This window comes from Caenorhabditis remanei, chromosome IV, assembly GCF_010183535.1.
Source record: "Caenorhabditis remanei strain PX506 chromosome IV, whole genome shotgun sequence".
Lineage (NCBI taxonomy): Eukaryota > Metazoa > Nematoda > Chromadorea > Rhabditida > Rhabditidae > Caenorhabditis > Caenorhabditis remanei.
Genome location: NC_071331.1, coordinates 6,581,935 through 6,602,822, shown reverse-complemented (window position 1 = coordinate 6,602,822; position 20,888 = coordinate 6,581,935). Strand labels below are relative to the sequence as shown.

Genomic DNA, 20,888 nt, shown 5'->3' with positions numbered 1-20,888 from the left:
TTTAGAAAAGAAAGGTATTTTTGAGAGGATTCAGAGCAAAAACTAACGGAATACCATCCCTGCCGGAGGAGAGGCTTTCAAGAATTGGGTAGTGAATATTTAGAAGAAAATGAATTTTTGGGAGGATCTTACTGTCTTGCTCTGGCCCTTAATTCCCGCGCAGAAACTTGAGGTTCCGCGGGAGGCTGTCGTTCGGTTGGCGGTTTCCGTGGAGCAGAAGAAGGAGGTTTCGGAGCAGCAGCCGGCGGTTTCTTTGGAGCAGCCGGTTTCTTCTTTGCAGCAGCCTTGGCGGCAGCGGCAGCAGCGGCTCTCTTTTTCTTCGCCTTAGCTTGAGAAATCATCTTGTTCTCGTTTGGATCATAATCCGAATCTTTCTCTTCGTTGACGTCGTAGTCTTCATCGATCTCTCCTTTGGCTCTTCGTCTCTGTTTCTCCGAGACATTTTCCTTCTTGAAGACAATCGGAATTGGGGTTGGAGGTGGCAGATTGGTGTGGGGGAGAATTGGGCGGGGGCGGAGCTCGAACTTCTTTCTCTGAAAAATTGGAGTTATTTTTAAAGTAAATATAAACAGCTGTTCCTTATTTGCATTAGAGGAGGTGTTACGGTATCATTGATTGTCTCACAAAGTAAATTATGAACAAACCATACAGAGCAAAAGTAGTGCTTCATTTTTGTAGTTGACAACTTTTTTGTACGAGCATTCCCTAGTAAGTTACATATCGATAAATTAATTTCTTACTCAAATCGACCAATTTATAGTGCAAAATAGAGTGATTTTTGAGCTGTCTATTAAAATGACCATAACTCTCTAGGGAGTGCTCGTACAAAAAAGTTGTCAACTACAAAATTGAAGATCTACCTTTGTTCTATAAAGTTTGTACTGATTTACTTTGTGGGACAATCAGCGATACCGTAACACCCTCTCAAACATTGTCATGTTCAACTGAAAAAGGTCAAATTGTATAACTTACTGCCCGCTACTGTAACTTTCTAGTTTATGTAAAAAAAAGTGGTCAACTACAAAAATGAACAATCTTTCAAACCGTGATATACTTAACCAAAAGGTAACCTTTGCGTTTGCAGTTTAAGTATAAATTACTAATTTTTAAGGGTTGCCGAAAGCCCTACGGTCTCAATATCTGCTTAGTGTGTTTTTACATAGAACCCCTGACTTTTTAACTATAAAAATTAAACACTAACCTTATAGAGACCGCTTCCACTCGGGAACAGTTGGGCGAACCTCTCCACCAGTTCCGCCTCTACTTCCAACTCCTCCGCAGCGGCCATCTGATCACCGTCGTGCTTCAAGATGGCATCCCGGAACAGTTCTTTCTCGTCTTCCTCAAATTTCGATTTTTCCCAATTCTCCGAATTCCTTGGAATGCTTCCGGACTCCTTACACCGACATCTTGAGAGGAATGGAATCTCGAATGGCTTGAGTTGAGCAGCCACCTCCTCTCCATATTCGGCCTTCTCGTCTTCTGGGAGGTCGTCATTCCAGTCTTTCAATTCTGTTGCTGTCCAGTCGACCATATCCTTTTCCTCTTCCGTCAGCTCCATTCTTAACCACCTCGCCGTGTCTTGTTCCAAAAGAACTTTGTCGAAATCCTCCTTCGAAATCCGGCAGTTTTGGGTTTTCTCGTAGATGTCCCATTTTCTCAGATACGTCGATTCATCATCATTGAACACGACGTTCGTTGCTGGTCTTCTTCGGCCTTTGAAGCCTTCATAGGCTTGGCATACCAAGCAGAGCTTGTCTGGAAGTCCTTCGACGTTTCGGAACATCTTTGTGCAATTTGTGCACGATATCCGTGGCTCGTGCACAATATCTTCGTGTGTGAAGAAATTGCACGTGCAGGGAAGCTCTCCGCGTGGCATCCATTTTGGTTCGAAATCCAAGGTCTTTTCGTCCGGGTAGAGCACCACATGATGGTTTACATATTTGGGCATCATAGTCCGTAACAAAAAGTTATGGATCTCCCCAATATGATAATTTCTCATCTGAAACAATGTTTATAAGTTTGACATTAAAGGAGGACTGAAGTCATATTTTTTTATTTCAGATTCTGATACTTCAGAAAATTCTGAGTAACTTTCATCATTGGAGCATATGCAAAAATCGCTCTAAACGCACTAAATTCACGTTTTCCCGGCTCAAAAGGAGCCTAGGTGGAAGAGTTTTCCCACGCGAATTTTCGCCCCGCGTGGTCCTCTCGGACAAAATTATTTCTTTTTATTTCTCGATTTCTCGTTTTCTTGCTTTTTTCAACAAATTTTCGTGTTTTTTTTCTTTTTTGCGATATAAATTGAAAAAACACGAAATTTTGTTGAAAAAAGCAAGAAAACGAAAAATCGAAAAATAAAAATAAACAATTTTTTTCCGAGAGGACTACACTAGGGGGGAAAACTCTTCCACCTAGGCTCCTTTTGAGACGGGAAAACGGGCATTTAGAGCATTTAGAGCGATTTTCAGCATATGCTCAATGATGAAAGTTGTTCAGAATTTTCTGAAGTAAAAAACAACTAAAGTCACTTACTGCTTGCTCCTGGATGTGCCTTCTCCATCTGCGGAACTTGTGTTGGTTATCCCTCATCAGGAACTCCGCCAACTGCTTTGCCTGGCCATGGCAAATTGGCTTCATCGCTTGAGGGAGCTCCTTCAGGCACTGGTCGATGGAGTCCAAAGCACATCCAAAATCGAAGCCACAATTCCTCAGATGTCCAAGGGCTTTTTCCATGGGAATGTGCCCATTGAAGGTGAGGAGAATGGCACGTTGGTATACAGCCATATCTCTCTCGTAGACACTTCCTCCTTGTTGATCCTCCTCCCAATAGACTTCTTCTTCCATACTTTCTTCATCAGATGAATAGTCTCCCGATTCTTGAATTTCGGGGAGCTCTGCTTGGAATTCCGGGCCTACAGGGACTAATTTCTTTTCTTTCTTATCCTCCTCTTCTTCCTTTTCTTCCTTCTTGGCCGCTTTTCTTCCTCGTTTTACACCGGGTTTTACTTCGGGTTCATCAGCGGGTTCTGGTTCTGCTTTTGGGCTCACAAGTCTCGATTTGACTTTCACCTCGAAGTGGAACGGCTTTCGAGTGAGGCCAGTGGGGATCGAGGTTCCTCGGTCTGAAAAAATTACTTTACAATTTTAGGGAGTAAGTTTTTATTTGGTTATTTTAGTACAATTCGAAGTCAACCAGAAGAAAAACTCCTTTTTTTAGTTTGAGCGCTTTTGAATGACGACATTTTTCTAATATGTTCTGATCAGGGCTGTGCGAAAACACTTTTCCAAACTTTTTTCCAAGAACTCGTACCAAAAAAGTCGATAACTTTCGAGAAAGCTGTATGAAAAAATGAGTGTTTCGGTAGCAAAAATCTGGAATTTGCAAGAAACTGTAATTTGTATGAAACCGGAAATTTCCAAAAATTTTCGAACGGGTTTTTCGAAAACTCTCTGAAATTTTTTCGACGAAACTTTTTATTCGAAAACATCCGAAAAACTACTCGGATAGTATATTGTTTTTTTGTTTGAGCTTTTCAATAGTTAAAAAACAAGAAAACTCACCAATCTGAATCGTTACTCGTGTTCTTCCTCGGGGTCTGGCAGTCACAACTGGCTCTCTCTTAGTTGGCTTCGCATCTTCCTTCTCCTCTTTCTTTTCAGTAACCTCTTCTTCTTCTGCTACGTTCACTTCCATCAGGACATCTTCAGCTTGTGTCGGTGCAACTCCTGGTGCTTCAAGCTCCGGCTCGACTTCGTTAGAGTCTTCCACGTCCATTTCTCCAGCATCGACGTCTTGGGGCTCCTCATCTTCTGATACTTCTTCTTCTTCAAGATTTGGATCGGCGGACATTGCCCGACTTTTGGGGGACTGATCGAGAAGAAGACTACGTAGAATTGGTGAGCACGTCGTGGGGGATTCTGGAGACTTCTGGACAGTGACATCATCTGTTTCTACCATCAGTGGTTCCTCCGTTGCAATCACATCTTCTTCATCCTCCATTTCGACGTCGGGCTCTTCAGAATCTGGAGCAGATTGGTGAGTTCTTTCATCAGCCAATGAGTCATCCATGTCATCGTCAGATTCTTCATTCTGATTCTCTGAGATTTTCTCCGATTCCACATTGTGTGGTTCAGCTGATTCGAGATCTGGAGATTCTTCTCCTGGGTGATTGTCGCTCATGTCCTCGAGAGATTCTTCATCAGGATTTTCAGAAATTTGCTCCAAAATATTATCATCAACTGGTTCTGGAGACAATCGGTCTTCTGAATTCCTATCTGCTTGATCCAAATCTGCATCCTCCAGTTTTTCTTCATCAGATTCTTCACCATCAGCTTCAGAGCCATCATCAGCTTCTGTGACTGGGAGCAGGAGATCTTCTTCCTCCTCGATATCTTCCTGACTTTTAATGGGAGACGGTTCCTGAGATTCCTTGTCTTCTAATTCTTCTAATGAGTTATCTTCTTCTGGAGCAGCATATTGGTCTTCCATGATGTTCTCATCCTCCATATCCTGATCCAATACAATTACATCCTGTTGTCCATTTGACTCAGGGATTGGGATTTCCGGAGAAGACTCTCTAGACTTCACGATTTCTGGCTCTGGAGAAATAGACTTCACTTTCTCTTCTTCTACCATTTCCACGTCAAATTGAACATCTGGGGCTGCATTTGTCACAACGGAATGAGAAGTTACAGATGTTGAAGCTTCTGAATCTTTCTCTGCTTCTGGTTTGGCAACACTGACATCTCGATCCTCTGGTTCTTCAGTTTCCACAAAATCATCTGAATAAGCGTCATAATCTTCATGTTGACTGGATTTAGAACATTCAGAAACGGGAGATGATTGACGAGAAGTTTCTGGAGCCAAGGGTTCTCTTTCTGAAAAATATTGTTAAGTTATGATTCTATTTTAAAGGGAATCTTACCAATTGAAACCTCTGCACGATCATTGAAATTTGTTGGTTCGTCGAATTCAGGTCCTGGCGCATTTGCTTGAGCTCCTCTTGGAATGTCTTCGATGATTTCAATTTCCGAATCATCTGATATCGATTGATCTCTCCGGGAAGCTTCGTTCATATCGCTGTTATTTTGATCCACATCAATCATTTCCTGATCTTTCTCCAGTTCATTTTCGATTTCCATCTCTTTGTCCTGAGGTTTGGCCGCCCAACGCTCTGGGGCAGGTACAGATTTTTCTTCTTTCAGCAAGATTTTTGGTGCGACTACATTCTGCTTCGAGCTTTGATTTTCTGACTCCTCTGTGAATATAAAATCATATAGATCACGATCGTTATCTTCTGGATTCTTTTTGACTTCTGATGACGACGAAGCTTCTGGATGGGCAGCACTGTTCATTGGAGTCTCTTCGCTGCCAGGTTCTTCATCCCGACGTTCCTCGGCAATAGGAGAAGACTTCTGGGGTACGGTAGCTTTAGAAACTTCATCAGCATTGACAGATGTTCCAATATCCGGCGAATCATCCTTACTAAATCTCTTGGCGGTGATCATTCCAAGATCTCGAGGACTGGCAGCCCTCTTCAATGTAGAAGAAGCTCCTGAAGATTCTGGAGCTTTTGGAGCTTTTGGAACCAATGGCTCTGTGTCTGAAAAATAGTGATAGGTCAATTTTATGAAAAAAGTCCGGGAATCTTACCATTTGTTGGTGGATCGAATTCAGGAATGTCTTCAATGATCTCGATGTCAGAGTTATCTGACACTCTTCGATATCTTCGGCGTGGTGGTTCATCGACATCCATTGCTCTTTCGCCAAGCACTATCGCAGCCTCCACCCGAGCTATCTGACGGGAATCATTTCTTCTGGGGATCACGGCTCTCGGATCTTTCACAATAGCCACTACTTCGATCTCGGCAGGGGCTGGATCTGTAATTATAACTTTTTATTATTCTGACTTTTAAATTATAACTCTCACCGTTCTCATCATCAGAAAGAGTGATGTACTCCGGTTCTTTCTGATTCTCCAGAGACTCTGGATGAGGTTGGCCAGCTCGGATATTCGAGGACTCCGGTTCCACAGCTTTCGCATTTTTCGATTTCTTTGAAGATTTATCTTTCTTTGAAGGCTTCTCCGGTTTTTTCTTCGAGGCTTTCTCCAGTGCCTCTGGATGAGGTTGACCGGCTGTGTGGGTTTTTCGCCTTTCATTGAATGTCACATTCGAGGCACTCGGTGACTTCAAATGTGGCTTTTTCGAGGATGAGGTCGGTGGCGGGGGTCCAGAGGTGCCTGGCGTTGTGCCGGTTGATTGACAGCTGGTGGCATCGAATGGAACCAGGTGCTTAATTCTGGCGAACAGGTCAGTGTTGGAACTCAGGCTTTCTGGTTCGACAAGCGGTTCCGCGAGTTTCTGGAAAATTATAGTTTGATTATAACGGTTTTCTGATCTTGTATAGTGTTCGACATTGCTCATTTTTCAGATCTGATTTGAGAATGACAAACTTTGAAAGCGTGCTCAAGAGTCACAATTTGCTCCATAAAACGAACTGGTTTTAATGGATGTAGATCAAAAGTAGAGTTTTATTTTTGTAGTTGACAATTATTTTGTATGAGGGCCCTTGGACGACTTATAGTTTTGAATTTGAAGTTATGGAGCAATTCCTGACTTCTTTTGGACGAAATGCTCACAAAAGTCCTTAAGTTTGATTTTTTAAAGAATATTCTGCTAAAATTTTCAAAATTTAAGTAACCAAATAGCGTTTTCCAATTTTTCCTAATTTTTCATCATTTTTACTTCAGTTCCTCTGTCCTCCATAATCTTATATGAAAAATATAGTTTTTCAGTCAGAGACATTTTTCATGTTTTCTTTTTATATTAGCTAATTTTATTTCTGAAACGCTTTTCAACACCCCCTACCGCTTTTTACAGAAAAATAAGAACAGTATAATTTTCTCTTTTGTGCAGTTCTCTTATCAGTAATTAGTATGCGGTAAAGACAACTTTTCTCTCCATTCTCTTTGTTTGATAGGGGAGGAAAAATGATTGTGATAAGGGTGGCTATGAGTAACTGTACGAGTTTTTGGCGCTAAAATTCTTACCTCAATACCATATCTGTCGAACTCCACTCTGTGTGGTACGAATACTTCTTTCCCGACGCTGAAATTTGTTTTTAAGTTATTGAAAATCAAACAAATTGGGACTCACATTTTAATAATATAAGTTTCTGCATCGATCACCCGTGGGTGACCACTCCAGGCTACTCGAGCGTGGCAGTTATATACTACCTTCTTTTCTGTGGTTGGGCATTTAAACTGCCTCCCACATTTCATGCAAAGCACTTCTTTCTCTTTGAAAATAAATCCAATTGGCTGAAAAATGTTAAATATTTTTTGTGCTTTAAAAATTAGGAAACTCACATCAATTTTTTCAAAATAAATCTGAGGACGAGGTAGCGTCGTTCTCCTGGCTGCTTCTATGAGAGTCAGCTCCACAGTTAATCCATATCTTGTGTCGGGGATTCCTCCGTCGGTGTATCCGAAATTCATCTGAAACGAGAAGGAGTGTGAAAGTTGATGCGGTTTAAAACGACGGTGATGAGGGTATTGAACGGGTTAAAAAGAAAATAGCGCGAGCAATAAAACACAAATTTGGATAAGAATCAATCAAGGAATAGATATTGGTACAGTGATTTGAAAATTAACAATATTTCAGCTGTTAGAACCTATTTCACAATATAAATAAATGTTTGATGATTCATATGTCACAGGGTGAAGAAAATGCTGAGGTCTTAACATGAGGAAGAGAAAAAGAAAAAGAGTGTCAGAAATTTCAGAACGGTAGTTGAGAAAAGTAAATGAAACTGATCGTAGACTTTGAATAAATTAATCAAATGCAACACGCAGAACAAAAATACGAAAGCACATGGAATCGATAAAATCAGAATAGATAGAGTCAAGTACAAGAAGTGAAACGGATTTTTAAAATTGCATAATCTACATATCACGAACACTGTGAAGAGGAGGAGACAGTATCAAAATAGTTTCAGTAATAAGTCTATCAAGAATTTGTTGTTTTGGATTATTAGCAAATATTTTTTAAAGTATTAGCCATTCCATCCGTACAAGGACTATGTTGGCAGAAGAGAAAAAAACTAAATGATGAGTGAGAAACAGAAAATACAAAATCAGATAAAATAAAACTGATTCAGAAAAAAATTAAAGTAACTGACTGAATTTTTTTCACAGTCGGTGGGTACTGCCATTTTTGAAAATTTTGAAAACAATTTAGGCCAGAATGTATTTTCAACAGAGTTTTGAGTCGAAAGTTGCAAAGTGGGGAAGATTAAATTTGATCCGAAAGATTCAAGCCTTGAAGGATAGTGTTTAAAACTGTTCCACATTCAGTTTTGCCTGTTTTGACTCTAGTATTATTTCACTAATTTGAACCAGTTGAGTGTTCAAAATATTGATTTAGGTCATTTTCTAAGAACGGTTGGTTTGGATATTGATCAATGCTCTAGAATCGCCGCAGAAAACTTTAAAAACTTCAAAAAAATTGATATATCTCAGCTTCTAGCAAACTAAATGTTTGATTATAACATTTCATTATTTTCCAAATTTCAAGAGGAATCTAGTGAGACTAATTTCCAGACTCGAGCATCAATCAGTAAAAAGATATGAGGTGAAAAAGACTGTAAGTAAGCGCTCACTATAGAAAAAGAGGGAAGAGGAAGAAGGGGGAGAAAGGAAAAGAAGAGAGGAAAGGGGGAAAATGGTAGAAAGATAAATGGGTGACGGGACGGTGAAGGAACGAGGTTTGGAATCAAACGATTTGGGTGTTCAATGGTCATATTCAAAAACGTGTGTGCTGAAACTCTCTGAGAAATTTTAAAAGAAACAGAAATCACTTTTTGAGAACTTTTTTTTGGAAATTTTTTAACCCGAATTGACGAAATCTAATCAGTTTTTGTAAACGTCGGGTGCTACAATCTACTAGAATCTACTAGAAAGTAATGATTACTTGATTCCCCATGTTTAGGAGTAAAATTTCGTAAAATTTGAAATACAAATTTTTGAATTGAAAAAAAATTCAGACTTCCCGATGATATTTTGGACAAATTACTGTTTCTATGATAGGTTAAGTATGTTTAAAGACTGTAAATCCAGTTGAAGAGCGATTTAACAGAATTATGTTGAAAAAGAGAAAGAGTGTCAAAAATTTCAGAACGGTAGTTGAGAAAAGTAAATGAAAGTGATCGAAGGGTTTGAATAAGTTAATCAGATGGAACATGCAGAACAGAAATAGCAAAAGACGTTTAATCGATAAAATCAGAATAGATAGAATCAAGTATAAGAAGTGAAACGGTTTTCTAAAATTGCATAATTGCTGAGCATTTAAAATCAGATGAAATACTCTGATTCAGACAAAACTTAAAGTAACTGACTTAATTTTTTCACAGTGGGTCGGTACCTTATGTTCTGAAGAAAAATGTATACCAGAATTTGTTTTCAACACAATTTTAAGTCGATAGTTGCAAAGTGGGGTCTCGAATGGTAGCAGGATTTAAATTTAAATTTATTTATACTTGAGAAGGACTCTCGCCACTTATACTTCAAGATCAAAATATAGTACAACAGAAAAAAATTAATAATTCAGAGGAGAGAGGGTTAAATGTTTTGACAAGTCAAGCGATATAAGGTTAGATTTGAATGCACGGGATGAGACTTTAACAGGGAAGCAATTCACCGGGAGAGAGTTCCAACATGTAAGAGTACGGTTTGTGATATACTGGGAATTTATTTTGTTATTGTTTTTTAAATTACACCGGAGGTAATAAGGATGTCTCCGGAGGGATTTCATATTTGGATAAAATGTGAATAGTGAGTTCGGACTATAGATTTCGTTGCTGATAATAGTTTTATAAATGTAGACTAGATCGCAAATGAGGATAGATAAAATACATGGCTTTTATGGAAAAAGGAAGTTACATACGAATATGACAGTACTGGGATTGCATTTTGCTGCTTGAGTTCATACTGAAAAAGTTTTTAGAGTTAAGTGTACTAAAAGTTCTCGATGATTACACAAATGTGTATTAGTAAAGATCACAATTCGTGTTTCGAAACACTTTCATTTAATGTATCAGATTGAATCTCCAGTCAATTTGCTCTCACCACAATTCGGCTCTCATTGCTTAAACCAAAAAACCTTCATTTTTCAGAGTTCTCGGATACTGAGGAATTATATAACTGCATTTTATTTTTATTGAAATTTTATGAGGAATCGAGTGGAATTGATCTAAAATCGCTATCATGGATGCGTCAAAAGTTATGAGACGAAAAAGACTGCTAGTGCGCGCTCTCGGAGAAATGAGAGGGAGACAGATGAGTAATAAGCGGGTAGGATAAGATAATGAAAACAGAGACAAAGGGAAGAATCGCTTAGAAAATACAAAGAACTTCACTTTTAGACTTAAAATGTCAGATTTCCATTTTCGGACAAGTATTATTTACCTATTATCAGTTAGCTGATTTTAAATGGCTAATTTTAATTTAGCGTAGCTAATTTCATATTTAAAAAGGTTTCTCAATATAAAAGATTTAATTCATTCCGAAACATTAAAGTCTTGATGGATAGCGTTTAAAACTGTAAAATTTTCAGATTTGTCTGTTTCGACTCTAGTATTATTTTCCTAATTGAAAACCAGTAGAGTAATCAAACGAAAAAACGGTACAAGTAATTAAAAAAACAAGAAACTGTTGAAATAATAGGATGGAAATGTGTTTCAAAAAGAGAATATTGACTTAATTAAGTTTTTTAATCAATATGAGGATAGTTCCTTCTGACACACAAATAGCTTTGCAGAAAAAAACTTGACAATATCAAAAACCCATCTATTTCAACTACTTACGAATGAAACATCAGATTACTGTATCTCATTCTCTTCCAAATTTCACGAGAAATCTTGTTAGACTAATTTCCAGACTCAGACATCCATGAGTCAAAAGATAAGAAGCGAGAAAGACTGCATGTAAGCGAGCACTATAGAAAAAGTGGGTGGAGACTGAAAGGAGTTAGCAGAGTGAGAAAGGAAAAAGAAGAGGGGAGGCCAGTCGAATGGAAGAAAGATAAATGGGTGAAGGGGCGAGGTTTGGAGGCAAATGAGTTGGGTGTTCAATGGTCATAATAAAAAATACATTTCGAAAAATGAATATGATGAATATGTGCTGAAGCTCTTTGGAAAATTTCAAAAGAATCGGAGAACTTTTTGACAACTTTTTTGGAAGTTTGTGGCGTAAATTGGCTGAAATTGGGCAAATTTTTTGCAATTTCGGATGCTATAATCTATTAGAATCTTTCGAAAACTAATGGCAGTCTGATGAACTATATTGTTGTGAGCAATTTCAAAATAGTTGAAATATCTTCTTTTGTTTTTCTCAAAAAATTCAGATTTCCCGATGATTTTTTCGAGAAATTTATTTCTATGATATTTATAAATATATCAGGGTTTCATGAGTGCTTAAAGTTTCGTTCATATCAGACTTTTTTAGTGGTCCTCTCTAATTAGTTTTCTAAAAATTACAAAAATTGATATTCCAAAAATATCTGATTTTTCACAGACTTTTTCTCTAAATTGTTATTTATATGTTTGTTATGAAATATTACTTTGACACAGGGGTGCGAGCCGTAAGGTCCGCAACGAAAGATTTTCCCCCAAGTCGTGTTGCGTGCGCGTTTATATTAAAAGATAAGAGAAATAAACGTAAAGTTTGAATTTGGCACTCAGCCAATTCTTTTTTGGCAGCACGCCGACCGCTGTGCGACGGAGCATGTTTTCGCGACTTTAAGCCTCGTACTGTTGTGGTTTTGGAAAGAAATGCGACCGCCACTAACAGTTAGGCAATGTTTAGTACAAACATTGATTTTTAACAGTTTTAAAGTGAAACTATGTATAGATTTTTCAACAAAGCAAGTTCATTCTCTGAAATGTCAAGAAAACAGGATCACAATGAAAGAATCGTTCACGTTTCAAAATTGATACTTCAAAAACGTTTTTGCAAATTTTACTGCTTGGCAAAGATCATTGGTACGTCTCTAAAATTACACTTATCTCGGCTATCAACAAACAAATCGTCACAAAATTGGAGCTCATTCTTTTCGAAATTTTGAAAGGAATCCAATCAAACTATTTTCCAGACACAATAATCAACCAGTCAAAAGATATGGCGCGAGAAAGACAACGAGTTCGCGCGCACTTGAAGAAATTTGGAAGAAGAAAGGGGGAAAGGGGGGAGAAGAATAACGGGGAGGAAGGGTCGACTGGAGGAAAAATGGGGGTGAAGGGACGAGGTTTGGGGCATCTGATTTGGGTGTTTAATCGTCAAAGGTATGAATTTTAGTGGATGAGCAAGATGAATATGTACTGAAACTCTCTGCAAAATTTCAGAAGAATCGGAAAACTTTTAAAAATCAACTTTTTTGGAAGTTTTCGTCCTAAATTGACTGAAATCGAGTCAGTTTTTGTGAATTTTGGGTGCTTCTATCTATTAGAACCTTGTACAAACTAATAGCTACTTGATTTCCTATTTTTAGATAAAAAATTTCGAAAATGTTGAAATACAAATTTTTTAAATTAAAAAAGTTTTGACTTCCCGATGGTTTTTTCAAAAATTACTGTTTCAATGATAGGTTAAGTGTGTCCTAAAACTGTAAATCCAGTTAAATTCTGCTTAAAATAAATATATTATCCGAAATTTCAGCTTTTAAGTTTTTTTTCAGTTAAATTGGTCAATTTTCAACCAAACCGTCTAAATTTTGGTACCCATCTTCTTAAGGACCTTTCAAAACCGCCTACAGCAATTTTAGTACAAAAAGTTCACTAGATTTTGAGAAATTCAGCTTTTAAGACAATTTTCGCTCAATTTTTTTTTCAAAATTTCGAAATAATTTTTACACCATCGTGTTCAGAATCTCATGAGGAACACAGTGATCACTTTCATTTTTCGATATTCCAAAAACTGAATGAGCCACGTTTCATTGAAAATCAGAAGAATCCGAATGTAATAGAGAAAAGGGGAAAGGGGGAGAGGAGACGAGCGGGTTTGTTGCAGGCGGTGGGTGCATGTTGGAGACCTCTGGGGGAGAGAGTGAGAGACCGCAGACAGATGAGAGAGTGTGGAAGACGAGGAGACGAGAGACAAATCAGTATTCGATCGGAGGTACGGAGACGATGAGCGGGAACGTGGCGGGAAGGGTCCATGGTGGTGGTAGAAAACCGAACGGTGCCCCAAGGGGACTGTAATTTTTTAGCCAGAGAGAGAGATTCACGGAATGAAGAAATGGAGAAATATTGGATTGGAAAGTTCGGTAGGCTATCGAATACTGAGAAAAGAAATTCGAATCTGTTTCATAAAAGTTTTGAAAAACAGAAAAATAGTATAATCTGATTGGATCTTTAAAAGAGGATAATACAAAATCAGATTTGTCATGGGCCAAGCCAAAATTAAAATTATTTTTGTCCCGGTTCGGACCGTTTTGAAGTAAAATATGAATATTTCGAACTAAAAACAAAAAGTAAGGAACATTTTGTTAAAAAATGAGTTCCTATAGTACCGGACAAAAAGGTATCAACATTGGCTATTTTCAGTTGAAATTATCCAACTTTGTGAGTATTTCATGGTAATACTGATTGTCCCATTAAGTGCAGGTTCAATGAATTGTACAGATCAAAAATAGAGCTTCATTTTTGTAGTTGACAATTTTTTTGTACGAGCACTACCTAGGAAATTACCTATCGACAAAGTAATTTTTCCCTCAAATCGACCAATTTCAGTGCAAAAAAGTGCATTTTTTGAGCTGTCGTCTTAAAAGGACCATAACTCTCTAGGGAGTGTCAGTACAAAAAAGTTGTCCACTACAAAAATTAAGCTCTACTTTCGTTCTGTATAACTCATTAAAAATCTTTTTGCTGGGACAATTAGTATTACCATGACACACTCACAAAGTTGGCCAATTTCAACTGAAAACAGCCAAAGTTGATACCTTTTTGTCCGGTACTATATTTTCGAATCCGGGCGGCGAAAAAATTCAGCCTGGCTCTGCCCGATTTTCGACAAGTCTTATAAATATTCAGATTTTCAGTTGAATGTGTTACAGTTCTCCTCTTTTTTCTTTTCAATATTTTATTCTTACTGATGGGTTAAGAGCACTTTCTACTAGCACTGAAACCGAGTTTTTAATTAATAAATTGAATATTTTTCACTTTAGCCATACTTGTCAAGCAAAATTAAGGGTCGAATAATTGACGCCTAAATTAAATGTTTTTTCTTGAGTTTTTAAAAGTTTTTAGAGTTTTTAAAAAAGTTTAATTTTTTGAGTTTTTAATTTTTCTTTTTTTCGAAGCCGAGCCTTGCCGGGCCTTGATAAGTTTTACTTTTACTAGGGTCCATATGCAATAAAAAATTATCTCGTTTTCAAGTTTAATTCCAACTTAACAATCGAGAAATATTTCCAGGATTCAATACTTCATTGTGAAACCGAAAATTTGGAAAACCTCGGTGTCAATCAGAAAACTGTTGAAAAAAGTGTTCTAGCTGTAAATGCAACACTAAACATACAAAACAATAATGTTTCTCGGATTTCATGAAACAGTGAGTTCCCGTCATATTAGCTTCTTCACTTTTTATTATCAAACTATTTTTTTCATTAATATTTCAGAGTATCCAATGTTTTCCATATAGCTGTGATGCTTTTGTCAATATTGTGAAACTGATACCAAGATATTTTTTCAATCGGTTGAGAACTTGTTTCCCAGTTTTCCAAGTTTTATAAAAATAAGAAACCAATAATGCATTGTTGGTCGGGACATAGAAAAATTAAAAGTCTGCTTCCCGAAAAGAGATTTCACCAGAAAAAATTTCCAAATATATTTTGATAATTCCGTTATCGCACACACAAAAAATCTACAAATGTAGATGTGGACTTCGTACAGCCAACTTTTATATTTGAAAAAACAATGTTTTTTTTTTTTAATTATTGAAAAAATCCAACGCCAAACATTATTATTTTGACTTAATTTAATATCGAAATGATTTGAAACAGAGGTATAAAAATCTTTTTTCTGGTTGCGAAATACCGGCTTTGTCGGTTTGAATCTTGTTGTACATTATATATCTGTCAAACAGGAATAACATTTCAATGAGCTCTTTTCACTGTTTCCATTTCTCTTTTTTTTCGAATATTTTTTCACAATGTAATTCGTCTACACCTCCTCCACCTGGCCAATTCTTAATAATCTTTCTACTACTCTCTCCCCTCCCTTTTCTCCATAGATTACACATTATCATACTTGCGAAATTCCGGGCTGGCCCGCCGGGCCGGCCCGGCCCGGCCCGGTTTCAGCCCGGCCCGGATTTGAATTTTTGAATTTTTTTCCACTAGAATTATTTTTTCAATAATTTTTTTGTCTGAAAATTTTCCAAATTTTTTCTCAAGAATATCAAAAAATCAGTTTTAAGCGAGTATGAGACCTCAAAATTCCAAAAATCGCTCTCCGTCGTCATATTTTCAGTACATTTCAATAGAAATTCTCCTCGTCTGAACGTGAAATGCATTCATAAATGTTAATTTTTCGAATTTTTTCTTGAAAATTTTTGAAAATATTGCTTTCACGTGTAGGACGAGGAGAATTTCTATTGAAATGTACTGAAAAAGTGCACGACTAGCATCGATTTTTGACATTTTGAGGTCTCATAACTCGCATTAGACGCATTTTCAGACATGAAACCAAAAGAAATGTATCTTTTTCCTGGCTTTCTGAATCGATTCATATCAAAAACCCTCAATTTAGAACTAGTTGTGCCCCCCTTTAAAATTTTTTGCCAAAAAATTTGAAAAATTTTCGAAAAAAAACATTGAATTTTTTTAGTACTGAAAATCCGGGCCGAACCGGGCCGGGCCGGGCTCGGGCCGGGCCGGGCCGGGCCGGGCCGGGCCGGGCCGCGGGCCGGGCCGGGCCGGAGAAATTCTGGTTTCGGCCCGGCCCGGCCCGGCCCGGCCCGGCCCGTTGCAACTCTGCACATTATGAACCCACACAAAAGGGGGGAGAGATGGCTAACCAACACCATTCCTTCCTTTCTCTTCATATGAGAGAGGGGGAAAGGAGTTCCCTCCTCTCGGATGACGTCACGTGATAGAACAGGGGAAAAGAAGAAGATATTGGTGACACACATCTGTTCGGAAGGTGATGAAGAGAAAAGAAGCGAAGATGATGGTTGCGAAAAATGTCACTGTGAATGGAAAGGAAGATGAGACTGTTTAAAAAAAATTGTGTAATGCTTTTCAATTATTTTGAAAGGTGATGAAATTCAGAGAGTAGTTTGAAATATTGAGACCAATATGTGTTTTTTCCAATGCCTTAAAGTCAGTACTGTGAAACTGTTTCATATTGTGTTTTTAATAGTGAATGTAAAAGTTAGCTAATTAATAAGTTATTTTTCGAGCATCTTCTAGACCTTCATGCAATTTCATAATCGAAAACATCGTAAATACAGCAAATTCACAAAAACTTACACTTAAAGACAATGTAAAACAGGATAAGTTTATTTAATATTGAACTCGATTCATTTTGGAAGTCAATTTTCCAAACACTGTTTCAGAATTCTTAGAAATAAATCTACATTTTTAATCTTTTAATATATAGGTGATTCGAAAATCAAATCAATTATGGATTAAGAGCAAAACAACATGAAAACACATGAAAACTGAAATTTTACTGTTTCCAATGGCATGAAAATAGACGTGAGACTGAGTGTAGCCTAATGTGCTATTAACTTCAAAAATTTCAGAATAGCATTATCTCAAATGACGGAATTCGGACCTGATATTTAGGTCCATTTTTTTAAATCATAACTTGAACATTTCTCACATTATTTTCGAGTTTTCAAAATCAGGCCACTCTTCAATACTAAAATCTTCAAGGTTTTTGTTTGGAATTTTTTGTTCTGTTTTAGGATAAAACTATATATCAATGTATTCAATTTATACACTATTTTAGCCAGATCAAGATTCGCAAACTCGACGTAATGGTATTCATCTACCAGAAAACTCAACTTTCTTGGCTCTTATGCGTTTTATTTCTTTGAAAGCCTGAATGTAACTCATAAATTGTGTGTGCGCCTTCATTTTTATTCTATCGGTCAGCAAGTGACTAGCAAAAATGAGGAGGTTGTGTTCAGAAACATCTGCTAGTTAATAGTCTCTTTCATGTCTTCTCTCCTTTTTCCGTATTACAAGAGGCGGTCAAACGAGGGTATTAAAAATTAGTCGGTTAATTAGGAAGCAGGTAGTAATATTGATATGCATGTGGATAGTGAATGGGTACATACGCAGTGCATTTTTGAACCTGTGAAACAAATTATTATCAAAAAGAATTATTGAGATTCCGACTTATTTCCATGCAACCAACATTTAGAATGTTACCGCAAATAACTCTAATACGATCAACTCTTTATTTTCATTTGGGTTTTTAGATTTTTTAGAAACAGAAGTTTTGAAATATCTTCACTTTATTAAAAACATTTAGTTATTTCTATCATTTTATTTTCATGAACTGAGAACAAAGTCGCTTTGCACTGATTATTCTCAGTAAAAAAAAACTATTTAAAGTTGTATGTGTACAGTTAAAAATGTCCTCCCTTCTTTCCAAACAACTGATAACAAGAATGATAGTAAAAAGAATTTATTGATAAGGGCTGGTTGGAAAACTGTCTGTAATAATGGGAAACAAAAAAATGTGAACAGATTTTAACGAAATTGTGAACTAATGAATAATTAGCGAGAAGGGAATGAACGGTTCCAATAGACAGTGATTGAAACAGTAAAATAATGTATCGCATAGAAACAATGAAGCTGATATTAGTCTGTCTTCTGTTGACTTTAACATAGTATTTTTTGTTAAAAAGCATAAAATGATTACTAAAGCAAAAAATTATATTCTGAATAATAAAATTGTAGAAACGGGGGTGTATTCAAAAATAAAAGCAAGCTATCAGTTTTCAGTTTTATCTCTGCTGCTTTTTTTGATAAAAAGTGTTTCAAGCCGGAGATATAATGTGTTCTACAAGTAAAACATATTGCTTTGAAGTCAAATGCCCAAACTTTTTGTTTATCGGTTCGCGAACGCTTACCGGCAGTGTGCTCCGGTTTTTTTTTGCCGGTGAAACTTTTCTCAGTTTTATAAAAATAGAAACCAAAGTTAAGTTCGGCAAAAACCGGTGTTCACCGAAATTCCCCGGTGTTCAATATTGAAAAACCGGATTTCCTCGGTTTTCATTTTTCACCGGTGCTCACCTGTTTTTTGATGATGCAAACCCTTCAACTTGAAAAAATGTCCAGTTTCGAAGTGCCCGGTTACGAAATGCCTAGTTTTGAAATGCCTGGTTGTGTGCCCCCAACTTCAATAAAAACTCAGACGGAAACCTGTGAAATCCGGGGAAAACACCGGTTTTCTCATCGGTGTTTCCCCGGGGAAAACCCGGTGCTCACCGGTTTTTCCCGGGGTTTCCCTGGTGAAACACCGGTGATTTTCGATGATAACCGGTGAATATTTTCACTGGTTTATTCACGAAAAACCGGAAATGCAGTTTTTTTCAGACCTCAAAAACTCAAAAACACGAAATTTGTACTTTTTCAACCACGAGACTATTCCTAATAAATTAAAAGCGCTTTTAACATCCCTCCGGCACGAGTTCGTGAACCGGTTATAGTCATATCATGATACACCTTCAAAGTTGGACACTTTCAACTGCAAAATCTGTTATTTTTTAGTTAGTCCACTGTTTCTAGCTTTGCATGAGTTCTCACTAGTCAGTCACAAATAATTATCAGTCGATATTCTTTCATAATGCAAAAGCAATAATTTCTTAAAATTTTCACGTGCAACTATAGCCATTTCCTTACAATATTTTTACATTGATTCCCTTTTTTCAACAAGTTGTAGGAGCTTTATTAAAGTCACTTTTTTCATGAAAAAAATATCAACCCTTCCAAACAGAAGACAACTTCAACTTATTTTTATTTTTGTTGTTAATTTTTCAACCGCTTCAAGTTGTGCTTAAATAAATGTTTACACTTTCGAAAATCATTCGTCATCCCCAACATTATCACTATTTCACACTACACCTGACCAATTCCTAATAATCCTTCAGACCTTGGTGGCACACATCTGTTCTCGAGGTTTTTGAAGAAAAAGATGATGGCTACAAAAAAGTGTAACTGTAAATGAAAAAAAGATCATCTATGAAAGTTCAGAAATGAATCCCATGAAACCATTCTTTATTGTTGATTGTCTCAAAATCAATACTATAAAACAGTTTCAATGTGTGTTTTTTTTAAACAATGACTGTGGAATAAGAATTTCTTTATGATCGACTTATCTTATAGGCTTCTACTTTATACACTTTTGAAGACAGCAAATTTTTGAAAAGTCAACCTTTATTTTTTTGAAGACAATTTTTAACCACTGTTACAGATTTCTTAGAAATAAATCTACATTTTCAAGTTTCCAATTCTTACATAATTCGGGAAAATTCGGTTATACCCCCCCACACCGATAGCTTCCCCGCATGTTGGAATACACCCCCCACCAACTGAAAAGTGGGGGGTTATAACTGTGGGGTTGTATAATGGAACAGAAAGTGTGGGGGGTTATAATGAAACCATTAAAGCCCCCCACAGTGGAAAGTGGGGGTTCATATCAAAACACCAGGCAATCTTCTATTATAACCCCCCACGTGTATCAATAAACACCCCCCAAACGCCATGTTGGTATACCACCCCCGGGGGTGTTTAATAGAATGTTTCCTGAATTTCTGCCTAAGCCTAAGAATTAAGGAAAATCAGCTTCCAGGGCGCTGAGCTTATGAGCGGGGGCGAGAGCAAGCTCCAGGGTGTCCTGTTTTAAGGTAATCACTACTTCCAGGGCGCTAAGCTTATGGGCGGGGCGAGAGCAAGCTCCAGGGTGTCCTTTTTTAAGGTAATCACTACTTCCAGGGCGCTGAGCATAGGGGGTGTGTAATAGAATGATACAGGAATTTCAGCCTAAGCCTAAGAACTGTGGAAAATCAGGGGGAATTTCAGCATAAATCGACGTTTTAGTTTTAACCTAAAGATAAATTTTAAAGTTTTAGCGAAAAACTGCTGAAAAACGCACAGAAAACCCGAAAAAACGAAGAAAAATCGGAAGAAAATAATTATTTTTGAGTGCAATCAATATTCAATTTGGCTGCTAACAATGATACTCAGTCATTGGGGGGCCTATATCAAAATGATGCTCACATTACAATATATACCCCCACATCTGATTGAAATTTGGGGGGTTATATTGTAATGTGTGGGGGTCTATAATAGAATGTTCATAATATAGTCCCAACATTCCAATAAACACCCCCATCCAAATGACTAAATCACGCATTGTGGGGGTGTATTCCAACGTTTACCCAGGAGGGTGTATAACCTAATCTTACGGGGGTCTATAATAGAATGTACCCCAGATTTCTTAGAAATAAATCTACATTTTCAAGTTTCCAATTCTTACATACTTTCATCTTCTAGTCAAATCAGCTGTCAAAAAAGTTACACTGATTCACTGTTTCAAACATTTTTTTGTAAAGCGTTTAAGATTTTCGGCCGCTGTCTTATTTTTTGAAGTAAGTTATTTTGAACTTCAAGAATCAACACTTTTTGAATAAACCAGAACTGCTCTCAGTTTCAGAAAACCGATAAACTTGGTGATGAGACTGTTGGCCATTATACGAATTTCTAATTTTTCGATTTTTAAAGTTGATTTGTTGACGCTTTTTGACAATTTCTTTAATGTTTACCGCAACTATGCTGTGATTATCCAATATTCAAAAATGTTTCTAAATATG

At 37.1% G+C, this 20,888-nt stretch overlaps 1 protein-coding gene across 1 annotated transcript; it reads right to left on the bottom strand.

Annotated features, from left to right (window-relative positions):
* Nucleotides 1–128: 128 nt before the first annotated feature.
* GCK72_012604 (uncharacterized protein) lies at nt 129–7,505 on the bottom strand (the record flags this gene model as incomplete). Its single annotated transcript, XM_053729242.1, has 10 exons — nt 129–533; nt 1,202–2,002; nt 2,539–3,128; nt 3,568–4,884; nt 4,932–5,609; nt 5,660–5,887; nt 5,937–6,369; nt 7,059–7,116; nt 7,165–7,328; nt 7,377–7,505. 10 exons carry the CDS (start codon nt 7,503–7,505, stop codon nt 129–131), a joined length of 4,803 nt encoding a protein of 1,600 aa, XP_053584014.1.
* Between the last annotated feature and the right edge of the window lie 13,383 nt (nt 7,506–20,888).